The sequence below is a fragment of the Thamnophis sirtalis genome, unplaced genomic scaffold (genome assembly GCF_051295495.1).
Source record: "Thamnophis sirtalis isolate CommonGarterSnake01/CBP01778 unplaced genomic scaffold, rThaSir2_p1.2 scaffold_14, whole genome shotgun sequence".
NCBI classification, from domain to species: domain Eukaryota; kingdom Metazoa; phylum Chordata; class Lepidosauria; order Squamata; family Natricidae; genus Thamnophis; species Thamnophis sirtalis.
Window position 1 is genome coordinate 10,712,365 of NW_028261394.1, and position 17,328 is coordinate 10,729,692.

Sequence of the window (17,328 nt, forward strand, 5' to 3'; positions counted from 1 at the left end):
AGCAGGATTTAAAAGAACAACAGCAAAGAGGGGTGGATGACTCTCAAATCTGGCTTCATACTATTTCACATTTTAGTGATCAGCATTCCACACGTATTTGTCCTAGTAGTAACTATCACCATCTTCTTGGAGTTAGGATACATTTCTCTTAGACCATGAGCAAAATGCTTGGACTACTCTTCATCTCTATCCAATTCATCCAATACCTAGCTTCCCCCTTACTCAATAAAATAAACAGTTATTGAAATCTGAGAAGCTGAGTACTTCTCATCCACAAGATCTATGAATTAATTCAAATTTTATGATCAGACCATACAAATATATGTTCTTATATCTCATTACACACCAATAATATTTTCCCAAGGTAGGGTGTAAAGTACCCTAACGATGCCTGCTTCATAATAAGCAACCCGACATTGTAATACAAAAAGCAGTGATTTATTAACAGCTTCATTAGGGCAGCCATCTTTTTTGCTTTCTTTATCTGCTTCTGAACTTTGCCAGTGTTACTGTCCTCCCTTCAATCTATGTCATAAATCACATTATCCAATAGCTTCATTCGTCTCAACCCAGCTACTGTAATCTGAGATCCAAGCCGACACTCTGCGTGGAATGTCAACACAGAGAGTTGACATAGGGTTTCCCAGCCACTTGAAGATGTGTGGACTCTACAGAATTCTGCGAGCTGGCTGGGGAATTCTGGGAGTTGAAGTCCGCACGTCTTCAAGTGGCCAAGATTGAATTGAATTGAATTGAAATTGAATTTATTATATTTCTATGCCGCCCTTTTCCCCGAGGGGACTCAGGGCGGCTCACAACCCAAGTCAAGGGGGAATAAAATAAGGAATAAAAAAGACGAACAAAAATACCAAAATTAAAAACACACAACAACCATACCATTCGAGAGGGGACAAAAGCTCATTAGCCCCAGGCCTGTCAGAACAGCCAGGTTTTAAGGGCTTTGCGGAAGGCCTGGAGGGTGGTGAGGGTTCGAATCTCCACGGGGAGCTCGTTCCAAAGGGCCGGAGCAGCCACAGAGAAGGCCCTCCTCTGGGTGGTCGCCAGTCGGCACTGGGCAGCGGATGGAATTCGGAGGAGGCCTAATCTGTGGGATCTAATCGGTCTATTGGAGGTAATTGGCAGCAATTACCTCCAAGATGGTGAAACACTGTCTTAAGCAGAGGTGATATTCAGCCAGTTCTGACCGGTTCTAGCGAACAGGTAGAGGAAATTTTGAGTAGTTTGGAGAACTGGCAAATACCACCTCTGGCTGGCCCCACCCCCATCTATTCTCTGCCTCCAAAGTCCCAGCTGATCAACTGGGACTTCTTCTGCTGCCCTGCAAAGCAGAATGGAGCTGGAAAGCAGGTTAGTGGGATGGCAAGGAAATGGGGATTTTGCAGTAACCGTCCCCTGTAGAGGGGAGGAAATGGGGATTTTACAGTATCCTTGCCCTGGAATGGGGAGAAAATGGGGATTTTACAGCATCCTTGCCCTTGCACCCCACCATGGCATGGCCACGCCACGCCTACAGAACTTTTGAATTCCACACTGGTCTTAAGGGATCTTCCATCCCTGTGCTCACCCTGTAGAAAAGCTGCCTGCCCAAATCAGTTGTTGCCGTATTATTTTTGAGTTGCAAAAAAAGAAGGCAAGCTTTTCAAACTCATAGCGAGAAACTCCAATGGAAGCAAGCCACAAGGAATGCACGTTTGCGTGCTCCTATTCATCCCATGGGAAAATATCTTTAACCTCAATAACCTCAAGAGTTATGGAACACGTTATGTGCTCATATGCACGCCCCCATTCTAAAGAACATAGGATATCCCCACTTTTTTTAAAAAAAACAAAACCCGAGCACAATCGCAGCGCAAACCACATGCAGAGGTGAGATAAGCAAGGAGAACGGTGGGATACAAGTACAGCCAGTTGCAAGCCAAGTACAAAAGAACGTGCATTGACTGGGATGAAGGAAAAAGACTCCTGACATTGGGTGGTGGCTCAGAGAAGATTTACACAGGACACCAATCCCCACACCCTGTAGGGATTTAATTAAACAACGTTCTTTTCTCTATAGTAAGTGAATAGCAAGTCTATTCACTCTGAAGATGGACAACTTGGTCCAACGTAGAAGAAATTAATGCTCTTGCTGTCTCCATGATCTCAGTCTCTGTTCTATCCCCATCTTTGTAATTTATAACCCCATTTCATGGTGGGTCGGTGCCTGCCTAGGGCAGAAGGCATCTGAAAGCAAGAGGCTGCAGATAATCATCCTTACTGGGCTCCATTCCCTACCGCAAACTGTAAGCTGTTAAGACGGAGTCAGAAAAAGCTTTTGACCTGGTAAAAGGTATTCCTCGCAACAATTCATTTAGTGACCGTTCGACATTACAACAGCCCTGAAAAAAGTGAATTATGACCATTCTTCACCCTTATGACCATGGTCATGTGATCAAAATTCTTGGCAATTGTCTCATATTTATGACAGTTGCAGTGTTCCGGGGTCAATGGGGAAGCCAGATTCACTTAACCACCATGTTAATAACTTAACAATTGCAGTGATTCACGTAACAACTGTGGCAAGGCTGTAAAATGGGGCAAAATTCACTTGACCACAGTCCTGCTTAGCAACAGAAATTTTGGGCTCAGTTGTGGTCATAAATCAAGGACTACATGTACAAGTGTAGCTCTCCAGAGAAGGAGCCCAGTCTTTTCAAAAGAAATTTGCAAGCCTAAAAAAAGCACAGCTGCTTTAAGAGATGCATTTACTTCAAGGGGATTTATTTAATCTTGCACTCCAAATTATTTTCAAAGCCTTCATAGCTTCAGTTTATAGCCCTTACACTAGAACAGGGAGACACAAATATAATTTCCAGCAGTTTGGCCTTTGGACTCTATTTTAAAGTGTTTGTTTCTAATCTCAAAGAAACCAGACTTCCTAAGAAGGAAAGAGTAAATTGGTGGGAAAATAGGGGGGGAATAAAACCACCTTAAAGGAATTTATATTCATCTTTTCAAATCATTTTTTAAAAACTCTGCTGTGATACGAAATGCATTATGGTTCGCTACTCTTTGGTTTGAAATCATGCTTCGCAATCAGAGGTGGGTTCCTACCGGTTCGGAGTGGTTTGGCCGAGTATGTAGTAACTCGGCCGGACACACGCCCTAATCGGTTCTATGCCCGAGGCCGCCATCTTGATTTTCTGTTTTGCACATGCGCAGAACAACTGTCATTAGAAAAATGTATTTTTTTCTTTTGTTGTGTGCAAACGTTTTTCTGCGCATTACCAGTAGTAATGCTGGCGGGAACCCACCCCTGTTCACAACATCTGGACAAGGAAGTACTGAACGTCTGTAGACGAAGGTCTAAACCAGCTTTTCAAGGACCATGCCAAGGGGAAGGGGGGACAGTGAAACAAGCTGTGTAACACAACTAGAGGCACTTCAAGCATTTTTCCTTCACTCTCCCCATGCAGATCCCACCATCGTAATTCACCCTCTTCCCAAATGGCCGAGGCTCAAAGATGCAGCCTGGCTCATCTCTCGTCCCAAGATGCTCATTTCGGTTACGTGAAGAGGAACATCTACGCAAGATCAGACCAGTCTTTTTGCCCTTGAAACTCTTTACTTCCACAGGGGCAGAGCCCAGAGGGCACACCCTTACCTTCTCCCAGATAGACCACTCTCGTTTTGGCTATTTCCAGCGACCTGCTGCATTTTGGACCTCTCAATGTGCTCCACATAGGTTTGGATCATCTTCCAAGGAAAGGGGAAGAAAAAGAAACGACAGTACTTAATTCCCCTCTAATTTACAATTGTACCCGAGTCCAACATTTTCTGATCTGGAAAATGGCTTTTTTCCCCCTCCTTCTTTTTATTTTATAAAAAAAAAATAGGGTTCTGTCTTTTTTGTATAGCAGAGACAGAACTTACAAACTTCCAGCTAAAACTGAGCTGCGGTGGCGCAGTGATTCGAATGCGGTACTGCAGGCTACTTCCGCTGACTGCCAGCTGCCTGCAGTTCGGCAGTTTGAGTCTCACCGGCTGAAGATTGACTCAGCCTTCCATCCTTCTGAGGTCAGTAAAACAAGGACCCAGATTGTTGGAAGGGAGAAATAGGCTGACTCTGTAAACCAGTTAGAAAGAGCTGCAAAGCACCGTGAAAGCGGTATATAAGTCTGAGTGTTATTGCTATTGCTGTAGCTGATTGGACATTGCATTAGGAGCCCGGGTGGCACAGTGGTTAGAATCTGGTATTGCAGGCTGACTCTGCCCGCAGTCTGGAGTTCAATCCTGACTGATTCAAGGTTGACTCAGCTTTCCATCCTTCTGAGGTGGGTAAAATGAGAAGCCAGATTGTTGGGGGCAAATAGGCTGACTCTGTAAACCACTTAGAGAGGGCTGTAAAGCACTGTGAAGCGGCATATAAGTCTAAGGGCTATTGCTAAGTGCTATGGTACTGCAATTCCCACCACACTAGAACAGAAGATAAGAGAAGATGGGCACCTAGTCCCCTAAATCTGACAGCAATTAGAGTTACTGCTGTCATTTACTTTTAGACCTGTACATTCTAACTAATAATAATCAGCTTTCATCCATCCTAGTAAAGGGGGAGATACCTCTGTATGCCGCTGGTGTAGAGCATTGTACTCTTTCTTCATTTCGGATTCACGCTCCTCCAACCGGGAAACTATCCATTATTTAAAAAAAAGAAAAGAAAGTAGGTTGAGGAGAAATGGATCACTCTGAGAAAGAGGATACTAACAAGTTGTAAATGAAATGAGGGCACTTCTTCAAGCTTGCTCTACTTTACTCCCAGTGCCTTCGCTATAACATTACAAATCAACAAAAGAGTAGGTTGTGCCTCAACTTCCTGGTGGCTTAATTGATACGACACATACCTTTCAGGTAGAGATCTTAAGATTCAGTCTCTGAACTTTTAAACCAAGCTAGAAATAGCCACACCTTGAGCCTAGCCAAACTTCAGTGTTGTGGCCCACCAGTGGCCAGAAGAGCTGGCAGCAGATTCGGACAGTGAGGAGGTTGGGGAGGGACATGGGCCAGTCCTGGAGTCTGGGGAAGGCTCTGATGAGGGCACTGGTCGGAGGCAGAGAGAGGGCCAGAGCCGTCCGACAGTTATCAGCTGCCTTCAGAGTCAGATATCAGTGAGGCGGAAGAACAGCTGGAGCCTTTCCCAGTGTGCGCATGTGCAAAGTTGCCAGACGAAGGGAAGAGCTAAAGAACAGGGGTCGACTTGAGAGTAAGGCCACAGGTGGACGATGAATGGCCCCTCCCAGAGGAAATAAAAGAGGAGCAAAAGGGGAGTGGAGTTTGCAGGAGAGAATTAGTTCGCTTCATTGATTCATGACTCTCCGAGGCTCCTTGCCAAGTTCTGCAGACATCGGCCTGGCAGCTCTCCAAGCCAGATAAAGTCTGTGACTGTAAATCCTCCCTTGGAAGACTTTGCTGGATGTGAATGAGCAGAATTCACAGTCAATTAATAAAAGAGGTTTTTGTCAGGACAAGGAGTTTGCTCCATGCTCTGGGTCAGAACATTCAGGTCTATCTAATGCAATGGTGTCTTTATAAAAATTTGGATCTGGTTCCCTATGCGAGCTTATTTGGAGGGCCAGGAATTTAAGCAGGAACTTTTTGCATTCCAGTAAATGCTTTACCTCTGAAGCCAACTAGTGCTATCTGGTATGGCATGCAGTAGGATATGGCCAAATTCTGTTAATGACTGTACTCACTCTGGTCTGCATAGTTCTTGGCCTTCAGCTCCAGCTGCCGTGTTTGAAATTCCAGATGTTCCACCTGAACCTGCAATTCTTTCTTTTCCTGTTCCAGGGCATCTTCAAATTCAATAAATTTCTATTAAAAACATAAATAATAGAAAGGGGTGATTTGAGCAGAGAAATTGTGACTTTTTACTGCAAACTGTAATCAATCAAAAGCTGTTCCTTCTTACAAATAGTGCAATTTTCCTATGAAAATGAATATTTTTAAGCATATAACAACTGTCACTTGGATAAATTAGCATTTTGAAGTCTTATTTTTTATTTTAAAAAATTGTTTTGGCTTTGCACAATTTTTTTTTAATCTGCACTGTAACATTTATTCCTTTGTCTGCAGTCCTGGATTCAGATCGGAAGGAAAACACAAAAATTGTAGCAAATAATTACAATCTTTACACCATGCATAACTTTGGCCAATTCCGCGTTATTGACCTGAAGCACAATCTACCACTCCATGTGTTCATACAAAAGTCTCCATGACCAAACCGGCTGTTTACATCAGGGGTCCCCAACCTTTTGGACCTCAGGGGCCACTAAATTCATAATTTTAAATCCCGCGGACCACTAATGTGATCTGCCTAATGACTGGCTGGGTGGGTGTGAGTAGGTGGTCATATGACTGGGTGGGCATGCTCAACTCCGTGTCACTAACATTGAGGGGCTACTCGCCCCTCCCCTCCCAGCCACTCCTCAACTGCCCATCCGGGCTCCTTAGGGCCCCAACAGGAAGCAATTGCTGGAGCTAAGCAGCAACCAGGAGAAACAGTTGACAAAACAGCTCAGTTCAAATTGGATCTGACTGAGAAGGAGGCTCAGCAGAAGCACCTCACTGAGGACTAGGAGCATAGGCTTTCCTGGCAGAGGGAAGGCCTGCAGGAGTGCAAGGCCAGGGACTGGCCCCTGGAGGCTCAGCGGGCTGAGATGGCCAGCCAGTTCCAGGCCATGATGCAGTCCCACTGGAACGAAGCCCTCCAGCTCTTCACCACCAGCAGCACTTCCCTCCAGCCTTCGCCCAAAGCCCCACACCAGGAGGCAGAAGCAGACCCCAAGTTGGAATTTCTGCCCCCCTCCCACCCACACAAAATGACCTCGAAGGGGGATACACTCTGCAGCAACACAAGTGTTCATTGCATGCATCCAGTCCAGGGGGTTTAGTTTGAGGACCCATGATTTAGTGCAATATAAAAAATGCAAATAATTTTTCTGTGGACCTCCACATTTTTCTCGCAAACCTCCAGTTGGTGACCGATGGTCTCCATCACCAATTCCCAATCCACCTTGTTTTCTTTTGTTGGTAAACCATGCCACTGACTGCTTCCTCTTGGGCTCTAATTTCTCCCTTCTATTTATTAAACTAATATACATAGCAACAACATCTACAATTTCTTTTATAAAAAACCCATCAAATAATAAAAACCCATTTTTAAAAAAAAAACAGTTTCTGTTACAGCAACAAACATAATCAAATCAGCCGCTTCATTGGCTCCAATCTCTATTCATGGTCCCCAGGCTTTCTGACAAAACCATGTTTTTATGGCCCTTTGAAAAAGCAACAAGGTGGGAGCCATCTGTACCTTTGGGGGAATAATGTTTCATAAAGAAGGGGCCGCTACTGAGAAGGTCCTTTTTTGTGGTCCCAACAGATGTAGATGTATTAGAGGAGAGGCTGTCCTACAAAGATGTTTGCTCCTGGGGAGGAAGGCTATGGCAAATCTAGACAGCATATTAAAAAGCAGAGACATCAATCACCCTACAACAAAAGTGTGTATAGTCAAGGCTATGGTTTTCCCAGTTGCAATGGATGGCTGTGAAAGTTGGACCATAAGGAAAGCTGAGCGCCAAAGAATTGAGGCCTTTGAACTAGGGTGCTGGAAAAGACTCCTGCGAATCCCTTGGACTGCAAGGTGATCCAACCAGTCAGTCCTAGAGGAGATCAACCCTGGCTGCTCTTTAGAAGGCCAGATCCTGAAGAGGAAACTCAAAGACTTTGGCCACCTGATGAGAAGGAAGGACTCACTGGAGAAGAGCCTCATGCTGGGAAAGATTGAGGAAGGGGACAGCAGAGAAAGAGGTGGCTGGATGGAGTCACCGAAGCAGTAGGCATGAGCTTAAATGGATTCCGGAGGATGGTAAAGGACCGGAAGGCCTGGAGGAATGTTGTCCATGGGGTCGCAATGGGTCGGACACGACTTCGCAACTAACAACAACAAGTCGTACAAACAGCCTGGCCTCAAGTCTTGTAGGGCTTTAAAGGTAAAAAATAACCAGCACCTTGAATTGTCAACCTTCTTAGCATGATTCTACCTAGTGGAAAAATATTTACCCATCAGGACACTGTCCTGTGATCTGGCAGAGTGCCACATTTTTTCTTCATTGTTTTCACAAGACAAAGCGATCAAAACTGATACATTTTAGGAAACTGACAAATAATCAACAAAAACTCAGTTTAGTATCCATCACTGGTTTTCAGAAAACTCCAATGAAGCAAGAAGACAATAAGGAATCTAGTCTATTGTATACTTCTATTCGTTGTCCATAAAATACTGAATTCTATTCTGTTGAACTAGAAACTTAGAAAGAAGCTAGTTTTCAAAATAATTGCTAGTACAGTAAAAACTATATTCATAAATAGTCTGTGATGCTACCGTATCCTTAATAAAAATAGACCAATCCAGAAGTCTTGACTACCTGAATAATTCTAATTTTATGCTAGCAAAGAAGTGGAAATGAACCAATGTCTATGAATGTGATTATCATTCAAAGCCAAACCATGCTAAAATCTTTTATTACAGAAACTCAGCACCCTGGAGTTTTATTCCTCTTCTGCCAATTTAAGTCATAAGCTTCAAATGCCCAACTGGGGAAAGACGACAGCTCAGTGTATACACTTTGAAGACAGAATGCTCCAATACGTATTTGATTTTTAAAAAAAGATTCTAGTAGCAGATGATGTGAAAACCCTGGGGCTAGGTGCCAGAGAACCGTATTCCTGTTTAAACAATATGCTGCTAAATAGACAAAAGGCCCAGACACCTGTCAATTTGATCTCTCTTAAACAACTGTCGGTGGCAAACGGTTTCACAAATTAACACGTATCAATAAGCTTTATTCCCCCTTTTCTATCAGGATGTAATTTCTAAGTGGGATATCTGGCACCTCTAGCTAGCGGAACCAAGACCTTTTTTGCATTGGTCATCTCAGAGAGATGCTGCTACTCAACTTAATAATTAATGTTATTTTAAGTAGACACAATAGAGTAGAGTAGAGTAGAGTAGAGTAGAGTAGAGTAGAGTAGAGTAGAGTAGAGTAGAGTAGAGTAGAGTAGAGTAGAGTAGAGTAGAGTAGAGTAGAGTAGAGTAGTTGGAAAGGATCTTGGAGGTCTTCTAGTCCAACCCCCTGCTTAGGCAGGAAACCCTATACCATTTCAGACAAATGGTTATCCAATCTCTTCTTAAAAACTTCCAATGTTGGGCCATGTACAACTCTGAAGGCAAATTGTTCTACTAATTAATTGTTCTAACTATCAGGAAGTTGATTGTATGGAATACCAAGACCGGGTTCCCAAATGTTCTGGTTTGTCTAATCATAGTTTACTGAAATGTGTTCATTAAAGCCAAGTCAAAATAAAAACAAATCATATCAAGGCTTAAAATCTCTATTCTGACTGTAGAGGTGTTAAGAGTGAAACATTGGCAGCTACATGCCAGATTCATTTCACCTTCCCATTACAGAAAGGGGGGGCAGAGGTGTACAAATGGGTTAGTTGGAGAACCGAAACTTCTACAGTCCCATGGAAGCTTGCGAAAGTCAGGAAACTTTTCAAGGACATATTGACAGGTGTGAAGAGGAAGGCAGATGGTTCCCATAACAAGATAACTGGTTTACATGGTTTACATGGGATCCTGGGGGTTGGGCTGGGAAATTCATTATCTAATACTGTGAACTGGTGCTAGAGAATTTCAGAGCTACTGTATTTTTTTGGAGTATAAACTGCACCTTTTTCCCTCAAAAAAGAGGCTGAAAATCTGGGTGCATCTTATACACTGAATACAACATTTTTTTGCCTCCTGAAACCTGGCTGTTTTTTGCTCAATTTTGCACACACACCCCAGCCCCCAGGAACACTCTATAAGTTCCCTAAAGGCTATGCATGCCCTTTTTTTGACAAAAAGGGCCCATTTTCGCAAAAAACTGGCTGTTTTGGAGAGGTCTGTAGAGTGCAAAAACTTTTTTTTTTAATTTGCCTCTTCAAAACCTTGATGCGTCTTATACTCTAGAGTGCATCTTATACTTCAGAAAATACAGTACTTTTACCTCAACAGCACCATGTTATATATTCAATAAACCAATAAGGCTTTCATAAATGATCCTGGACTTTTATTTAGATACTCAAGCTCACTGTTGATAAGAAGTCATACATGCAACCGGGTTTCCCAACCTAAACAAGTTCCAGGTTGACATGTATGGATTTCAACTCCCAGAATTCCCCAAGAAGCATATCTGGAACTTGCTTAGATTGGAAGACTCTGGTATATAGCCATTGAGGTAAATGAGGATAGGTATATATTTATGCACAGATTAACAAATTTTCTCTCTCAATGATTTCAGGAATTTAATGTTTGTGATAGATATGCCCATGTTTGTGTAGAGGGCAAAGGAAATGGATTTGAAGGATAAGAGGACAACCAAGCCAGAGAAAAATTTCCTGACCTTGGGCCAAGAAAGTAATTTGAGAAAACATCTCAGAGAAAATCCTTCTTAGTTCACACAAAAGAAAAAAGGAGGGTGAAAACACATCATGTTGGTTTCTTTTCCTGTCTACCTAAATACAGACGTGTAATTTGGGGGAAGGGTAATGAAAAACTCAATTAAGAAAGCAACCAAAATTCAGAACCACTCAGGACAATTTAATGTGTTTTTCTAGGGATTTTAGCCACCTTCACGTTTCTACCACATTTGCACATATTTCTTCTACTATTCTCACAACCGTCTATCAGAAAACTGCAAAAACTAGCAAAACTGTTTGGCAAACCACACATTTATATTTCCCACTATGCCATAGTTCATGTTAACCGTGCTTTATTGAGTCATGATTGCACAGGAACAAAACATTAAGCCATAACAGATAGGTTTACATACTTTTGGTTCACAAGTCATCAAAAAAGCACAACAAAGAATGTTCTTTCTGAACTAACTCAGAAAGCTCAAACTGCCCAAGGAGTTGATGATACAGTTCTATAGAGGAATTATTGAGTCTGTCATCTGCACCTCTATAACTGCCTGGTTTGGCTCTGCAACCCAACAAGACAGACAAAGACTTCAGAGAATAATTAGAACTGCAGAAAAAACAATGGCTACCAACCTGCCTTCCATTGAGGACCTGTACACTGCAGGAGTCAAAAAGAGGGCCATGAAAATATTTACAGACCCCTCGCATCCTGGACATAAATTGTTACAACTTCTGCCCTCAAAACCACGCTATAAGGCAATGCATACCAGAACAACTAGACACAAAGACAGGTTTTCCCGAATGTCATCACTCTGCTAAACAAATAATTCCCTCAACATTGTCAAACTATTTACTAAGTTGCATTACTATTACTATTAATCTTCTCATTGTTCCTATCATCCACCTCCTCCCACTTGTGACTGTATGACTGTAACTTTGCTGCTTGTATGCTTACGATTTATATCAATTGTTTCCTAGTATGATTTGATTGCTTATTTGTACCCTATGACTATCATTAAGTGTTGTACCTTTTCTTTTATATACACTGAGAGTATATGCACCAAAGACAAATTCCTTGTGAATCCAATCACACTTGACCAATTAAGAATTCTATTCTATTCTATAAAAAAAGCATATGCTAAATCCAAACCAGAATACACAGATTATGCTGAGCCTAATACGTGTACCCAGCTACAGCTAACATATAAACATAGTGCAGCATATTCTCTTTCAGTACATCTATAGTACTCATAATGTTCTAACAACCAACCATTTCTTCCCTAATCTTAGGATTTAGAGACCTGGTCCAGTCAAAATGCAGCAAATTTCTCTTATTGTTTTATCCAGAGAAAGAAGCGGGTAACTTAATACAGTTATTGGAAATCAGCACAACTTCAATAGCCTAAGTCTACACACCTGCCCATACAGAAGATAAATCCCCCTGGTTTTAACTTTGCCTGGATCGTGATTATAATATTTTGTGAGCCACCCTACATAAAGCAAGATCACAGTCATAAGAAAAAAAATGTACTGAAAGTTGTCGAGAATGAGAAATTGGATTTGTTTCTAATTTAGGCAAGATTAAAGGAACTGTATTAATGCACTTGTGATGGTTGTCAGAGTGTGTTAGCCACAAAGTGCTTTTACAGAAATGGACGATGTAATTATGCAGGAGCTCTCATTTCTGTTCCTATGGACAGCTGCCCACCTCGGTCCTAGTCACACCATTGGTAGAAATACAATGGGAGTCCAAGCTTCCTTGCTGACTTAATAGAAAGACACATCCAAGAAAGAAGAATCTGGGAAAATAAAGAAGATTCATCCTGACAGCACCACCTTCAATGTTGAAACTCCTAGCCTCCCATCTCAGCAAGATATCATCAGTAAAGCAACATTTTAAAAAGAATGAAATCGAAAGAACATTGCCAATCTACAAAACTGCAGGATAAAATTGGAAGAGATTAGAAGGTAACCGTGGTGTAGAAAAGCAATTCTCAGAAGCCCATCACCCACCTGTTCTGACCTAGGCTTCCTGAGACAGTAAAAAGCACACATTTAATCCACAAAACCCTCTTTTTATTTCAATGGCTGTGAATTATGTTCATTCACAGCCTGTAATGAGTCACAAATAGTTTGTAAAGAGTCCAACAGTAGTCTTCCAAAGTCCTTTGGGATAAGGCTGATAAGCACCCACCTTTATCTCCCTTGAAAAGCTGCCAAAGACCTAATTGGCAATTAGTTTGGCAAGGCTACACGAACACAGAGTCAAAACGGAGCTTCAGACTGTAAACCAACCAGAACAAAGTTGCTTCCTGCAAAAGCTCATGTGTCTTTGCTCCTCCTTTATGTCTTATGGGAGGGGCCCATCATCTCCAAGCCTTACTCCCAAGCCGCTCCTTTTGTTTTAAATGTTCTTGCCTTCTGGCAGCTCTGCGCATGTGAGCACTGGGAACAGGCTCCCCCTGTTCCTCTTCCTCGCTGATGTCCAACTTTGAAGGCAGCACATCTCCCAGATGGCCCTGGCCCCCCCTCTGCCTTCGACGCAGAGCCCTCGTCCAAGCCTTCCCCAGACTTTAGGACTGGCCCATGTTTCTCCCCAACCTCCTCACTGTCCGACTCTGCTGCCAACGCCACAGGCTGCCAGCAGACCACAACACCCCCATAGCCAGGCATGTTTATTGCCTAACTATGGTTTGGTTTGTAAAAAAAATAAATCTGATGGAGATTACATGACCCATGAAGATTGAAACCATTGCTGGCAATTGACAGTTAACATATTAAGCAGAGCACATTAAATGAATCAGGTGACTGGGTGAAATGATTTTAGTTTGTAGCTCTATTTTGGTTTTTTTCTCAACAAGCAGATAGATCCAGGTTGCTGGAACAGCTGGATTCACATAGCAGTTCAGATTTAATTTGAAGGAGTCAAGAAATCCTTGCAGATCAAATGCATCTACTAAGTTATTTAGATGGACTTTCTGGCTACCTGCCACCCCCAAACAAAAGCTCTTTCTGTGGTTGGTTCTTCCTATGTTTACAAATATATCTTTTTATTCCATGCAATGATAGAAAGTATATTTTTTTTGCTGGCATTTTTATCGGCGCCAAACATTCCTTCTCACTAGGCTGAGAAAGGCATGGATGATACACCCAAAAGCTAAATGGAAGAAAGGTACAATCGCTAGGAAGCAAGCTAATCTTCTGAAAATGAAAAGCTAGAAAAGAGGGAAAAAAGGAGAACATATTTTCAAAAATCGGGACAGAAAAAACTTATTTTTCAAGAGACTAGCTGGATGACTTTCTGACGTCCTCCGAAGATAAATTATCAAGTTTTGAGACAGGAATTAATACAGGGATAAGCCAATCTATTTGGTTGACTGCCAAGGGGAATGGAAAACGCATTTGGATCAATGCCTCCATAATATACCAGCAGTTCCCACACTTAGCAACCTCTAGTTTTGGAATTTTTAAGAGTTTTTTAAAATCTGACCTTTATTATTATTTTTTATAACTAACTCAAAGCGGTGAATATGCGTAATACTTCTTCCTCCTCCTCCTATTTTCCCCACAACAACTCTGTGAGGTGGGTTGGGCTGAGAGAGACCTGCCAGTCCAAGGTCACTCAGCCCAACTTCATGCCTAAAGTGGGACTAGAACTCACGGTCTCCTGGTGATTGGTCCAAAGTCACCCAACTGGCATACTTAAGGCAGGACTAGAATTCACCAACTCCTGGTGATTGGCCCAAAGTCACCCAACTGGCTTTCAAGCATAAGGCGGGACTAGAAGGCATGGTCTCCTGGTGATTGGCCCAAAGTCACCCAGTCAATTTTCATGCCTGAGACAGCACCTGGTTTCTAAACTGGTGCCTTAATTACTAGATCAAAACAAGCTCTCGGATTGTTGAGATGACCGTTCCTTGAGCAGAACAGCTCATCAAGGTGGATGATGAGAAGGAGAAGCAAAAACTTCTGAAAGATGGAGGCTGGGAAAAAGGGATGGCTGAACCAGGACTGTCTGTTTGGTGGGGTTGGGGAGGGGGAAGTGATGGGGAAAACGAATTATTCCCCACTATGTCATTTATTCCAAGGAAGCCAACCTCATGTCCCTTCCCCTCTTTCCCCCATAAATCAAGGAAGATTTCCATGCCACCCTTCTTTCTCTTTGCCCTTCAAGAGAGCCAATTCACAACCAATTCAAGCTCTAGGTTTAGGCCACCTCTTCCAATCCTTTACCGGCTTTCATTTAAAAACAAATTTAATCCACCCTAAGAGAAAAGCAGTCGGAGCCTTCTTTCAGACACAGCCCGGCCTGAATAGCTGAGCCCCTGGCAGGGAGCTTCTACCCCTCACCCCGCAAGGAATGGGTCCAAAGCTCCCAGCATAATAAATCAGCAGCGATGTTGTTCCTGCCACAGAAGAAGCTGTTACTCTTCCGATGGCTCTGCTGATAAGGATGGGGATGGGGACGGAGGGAGGCATGTTCAGCTGCAACGGAGGAAAAGCTGCGGTTCTACTCGCGAGTCAGAGGGCCGGAGAGGCCTCGTCGCCTTCCCACTCCCCCGAGCCCCGGGCCTCCGGCTCGCCCTCCGTGGGAGCGGCGGCGGCGACGGGTGGGGAGGACACTGCCCGCCTGGCTCACCTCCTCGGCCTGCTTGCGCAGCGCCTTCTCCCGCTCGTACTGGGTGAGCAGCTGCTCGTTGTCTTCCCGCAGCAGCTCCAGCTCCACCTCGTGCTCCTGGTTGTCGGTCAGCACCGAGTCGAGGTTCTCCAGCACCGTCACCACCAGCGGCATCAGCTCCTTCACCACCTCCTCGTCGTAGCAGCGGATCAGGCGCTCGAACTCGCGGTAGATGCTGTTGGCCAGGCCCGAGACGCGCTCCGACATCACCGAGCCCGAGCAGTAGTCATCCCCCGGGTAGCCGCCGACGCCGCCATCGTCCAGCTGGATCTCCAACATCTTGGCGGAGGCGCCGCCGATGCGCTTCCCAGCCGCTCCGCCGCACCTGCTCCGGCCGGCCGGCTTGCAGAAGATGGACGGAGGCAGCGGCGGCGGCGGCGGCGATGATGCTTCTCCCGGCCTCGGTCTCCCCTCTGCCGCCGCTTCTCCAGCGCTCGTTCGGTTCTGCCCACCCCCGCTCGCCCCTGCCCTGCGCCAACTGGCCACTCCCGTCGCCCGCCTCTCCCTGGCGCTCCTGCCTTGCGCGCACAGGCGCAGCAGAGAGGCAGAGGCGGCGGGCGGACGGGCAGGCGCCGGCTCTTCCCGGAGGGGAGGCTGAGAAGGGGGTCTCTGGGGAGCCCCCCCTCCACGCGCAGGGAGGGAGGAGGCTTTCATTCATGAAATCTCTGGGCTGGGGCATATAAACAATAACAAGAAGGAGAGCTCTCCTGAGCTTCAAGAACGTAGAGTAATAGGGTCGGAAGGGACCTTGGAGGTCTTCTAGTCCAACCCGGTCCATTCCTGATTTTCTTTGGGCTTGATGGGATGGATACGCGGAATCATAGAAAGAATAAGAGGAGGAGGAGGAAACTGCCGGTTCTCCAGGTAAAGGGAGCTTCCCTAGAATCTCCCCTCGTTGTTATTCTTCCAACATCCCTGCTAGATAGAATAGAATAAAAGAGTTGGAAGGACCTTGGAGAGCTTCTAGTCCAACCTCTTGCTCAGGCAGGAAGCTCTACACCACTTCAGATAAATGGTTATCCAACATTGTCTTAAAAACGTCCAGTGTTGGAACTTTCACAACTTCTGGAGGCAAGTTGTTCCACTGATTAATTGTTCTCACTGTCAGGAAATTTCTCCTTAGTTCTAAGTTGCTTCTCTCCTTGATTAGCTTCCACCCATTGCTTCTTGTCCGATACTGGAAGACTGCTATCATGTCACTCCTAGTCCTTCTTTTCATTAAACTAGTCATACCCAGTTCCTGCAAATTCTTGCTGAGGTCGGCCAGGCAAAGGGAAAGTAACTGGGTCAACCTCGCGCCTGACTCAAGATGACCTTGGAACTAAAGTTATCTGGTCTTTCTTCAATGCTGGGATCGCTCACGCCTTTGTTGTTGTTGTTGTTGTTAGTTGCGAAGTCGTGTCTGACCCACTGTGACCCCATGGACAATGTTCCTCCAGGCCTTCCTGTCCTCTACCATCCTCTGGAGTCCATTTAAGCTCATGCCGACTGCTTCAGTGACTCCATCCAGCCACCTCCTTCTCTGCCATCCCCTTCTTTTTTTGCCCTCCATCCTTTCCCAGCATGACTCCAGGGAGTCCTTCTTCCTTCTCATTAGGTGGCTAAAGTATTTGAGTTTCATCTTCAGGATCTGGCCTTCTAGAGAGCAGTCACACTTTTTATCACACACCTTATCTGTTCAAAATAGAGAAAGTATTTGGGGGGGGGAGAGGGAAGAGGCTATTGTCCCTGGACACATCAGCATGTCCTGACAACAAAGTGATTGAGAGTAATGCAAGATCTGGTAGGCACAAGTGTTTAGCTTGGCTAATTGGAAACTTAATTTGGTTTGCGGGCATCATTTATTGTGTGATTCCATGCGTTGCGCAGGTCTTTCAAAAATGAATTCCTTCAGTGAGTATGGGTATAGCAATTCCCCTGTTTTGCCCTCAAAGGCATAGCTTAGTACTGGAAATGAACAAATAGATGGGTAATTTTTCACTCAAGGAAATTATATAAATTGATTAAAACCTAATTTCAATACTGTGTTAAGAATTTCTCACACACTCCTTGTTATTGGACTATTAATATTGATAGATAAATGGAGGGAGGAAATTCTACTAACATAGGATACAATTATTAAAAAA

General features: G+C 44.1%; 1 protein-coding gene across 15 annotated transcripts in view; it reads right to left on the bottom strand.

Moving 5' to 3' along the window:
• MAPK8IP3 (mitogen-activated protein kinase 8 interacting protein 3) overlaps positions 1–15,595 on the bottom strand; it is a 70,366-nt gene extending 54,771 nt beyond the window's left edge. For all 15 annotated transcript variants that reach the window (XM_087729378.1, XM_087729377.1, XM_087729380.1 and 12 more), the window contains exons 1-4: positions 15,164–15,595; positions 5,751–5,871; positions 4,620–4,690; positions 3,665–3,756 (exon numbers count right to left, since the gene is read on the bottom strand). In XM_087729378.1, the coding sequence (XP_087585504.1) occupies positions 3,665–3,756; positions 4,620–4,690; positions 5,751–5,871; positions 15,164–15,481 (602 nt within the window). In that variant the 5' untranslated portion in view covers positions 15,482–15,595. The remainder of the gene's footprint in view (positions 1–3,664; positions 3,757–4,619; positions 4,691–5,750; positions 5,872–15,163) is intronic.
• Between the last annotated feature and the right edge of the window lie 1,733 nt (positions 15,596–17,328).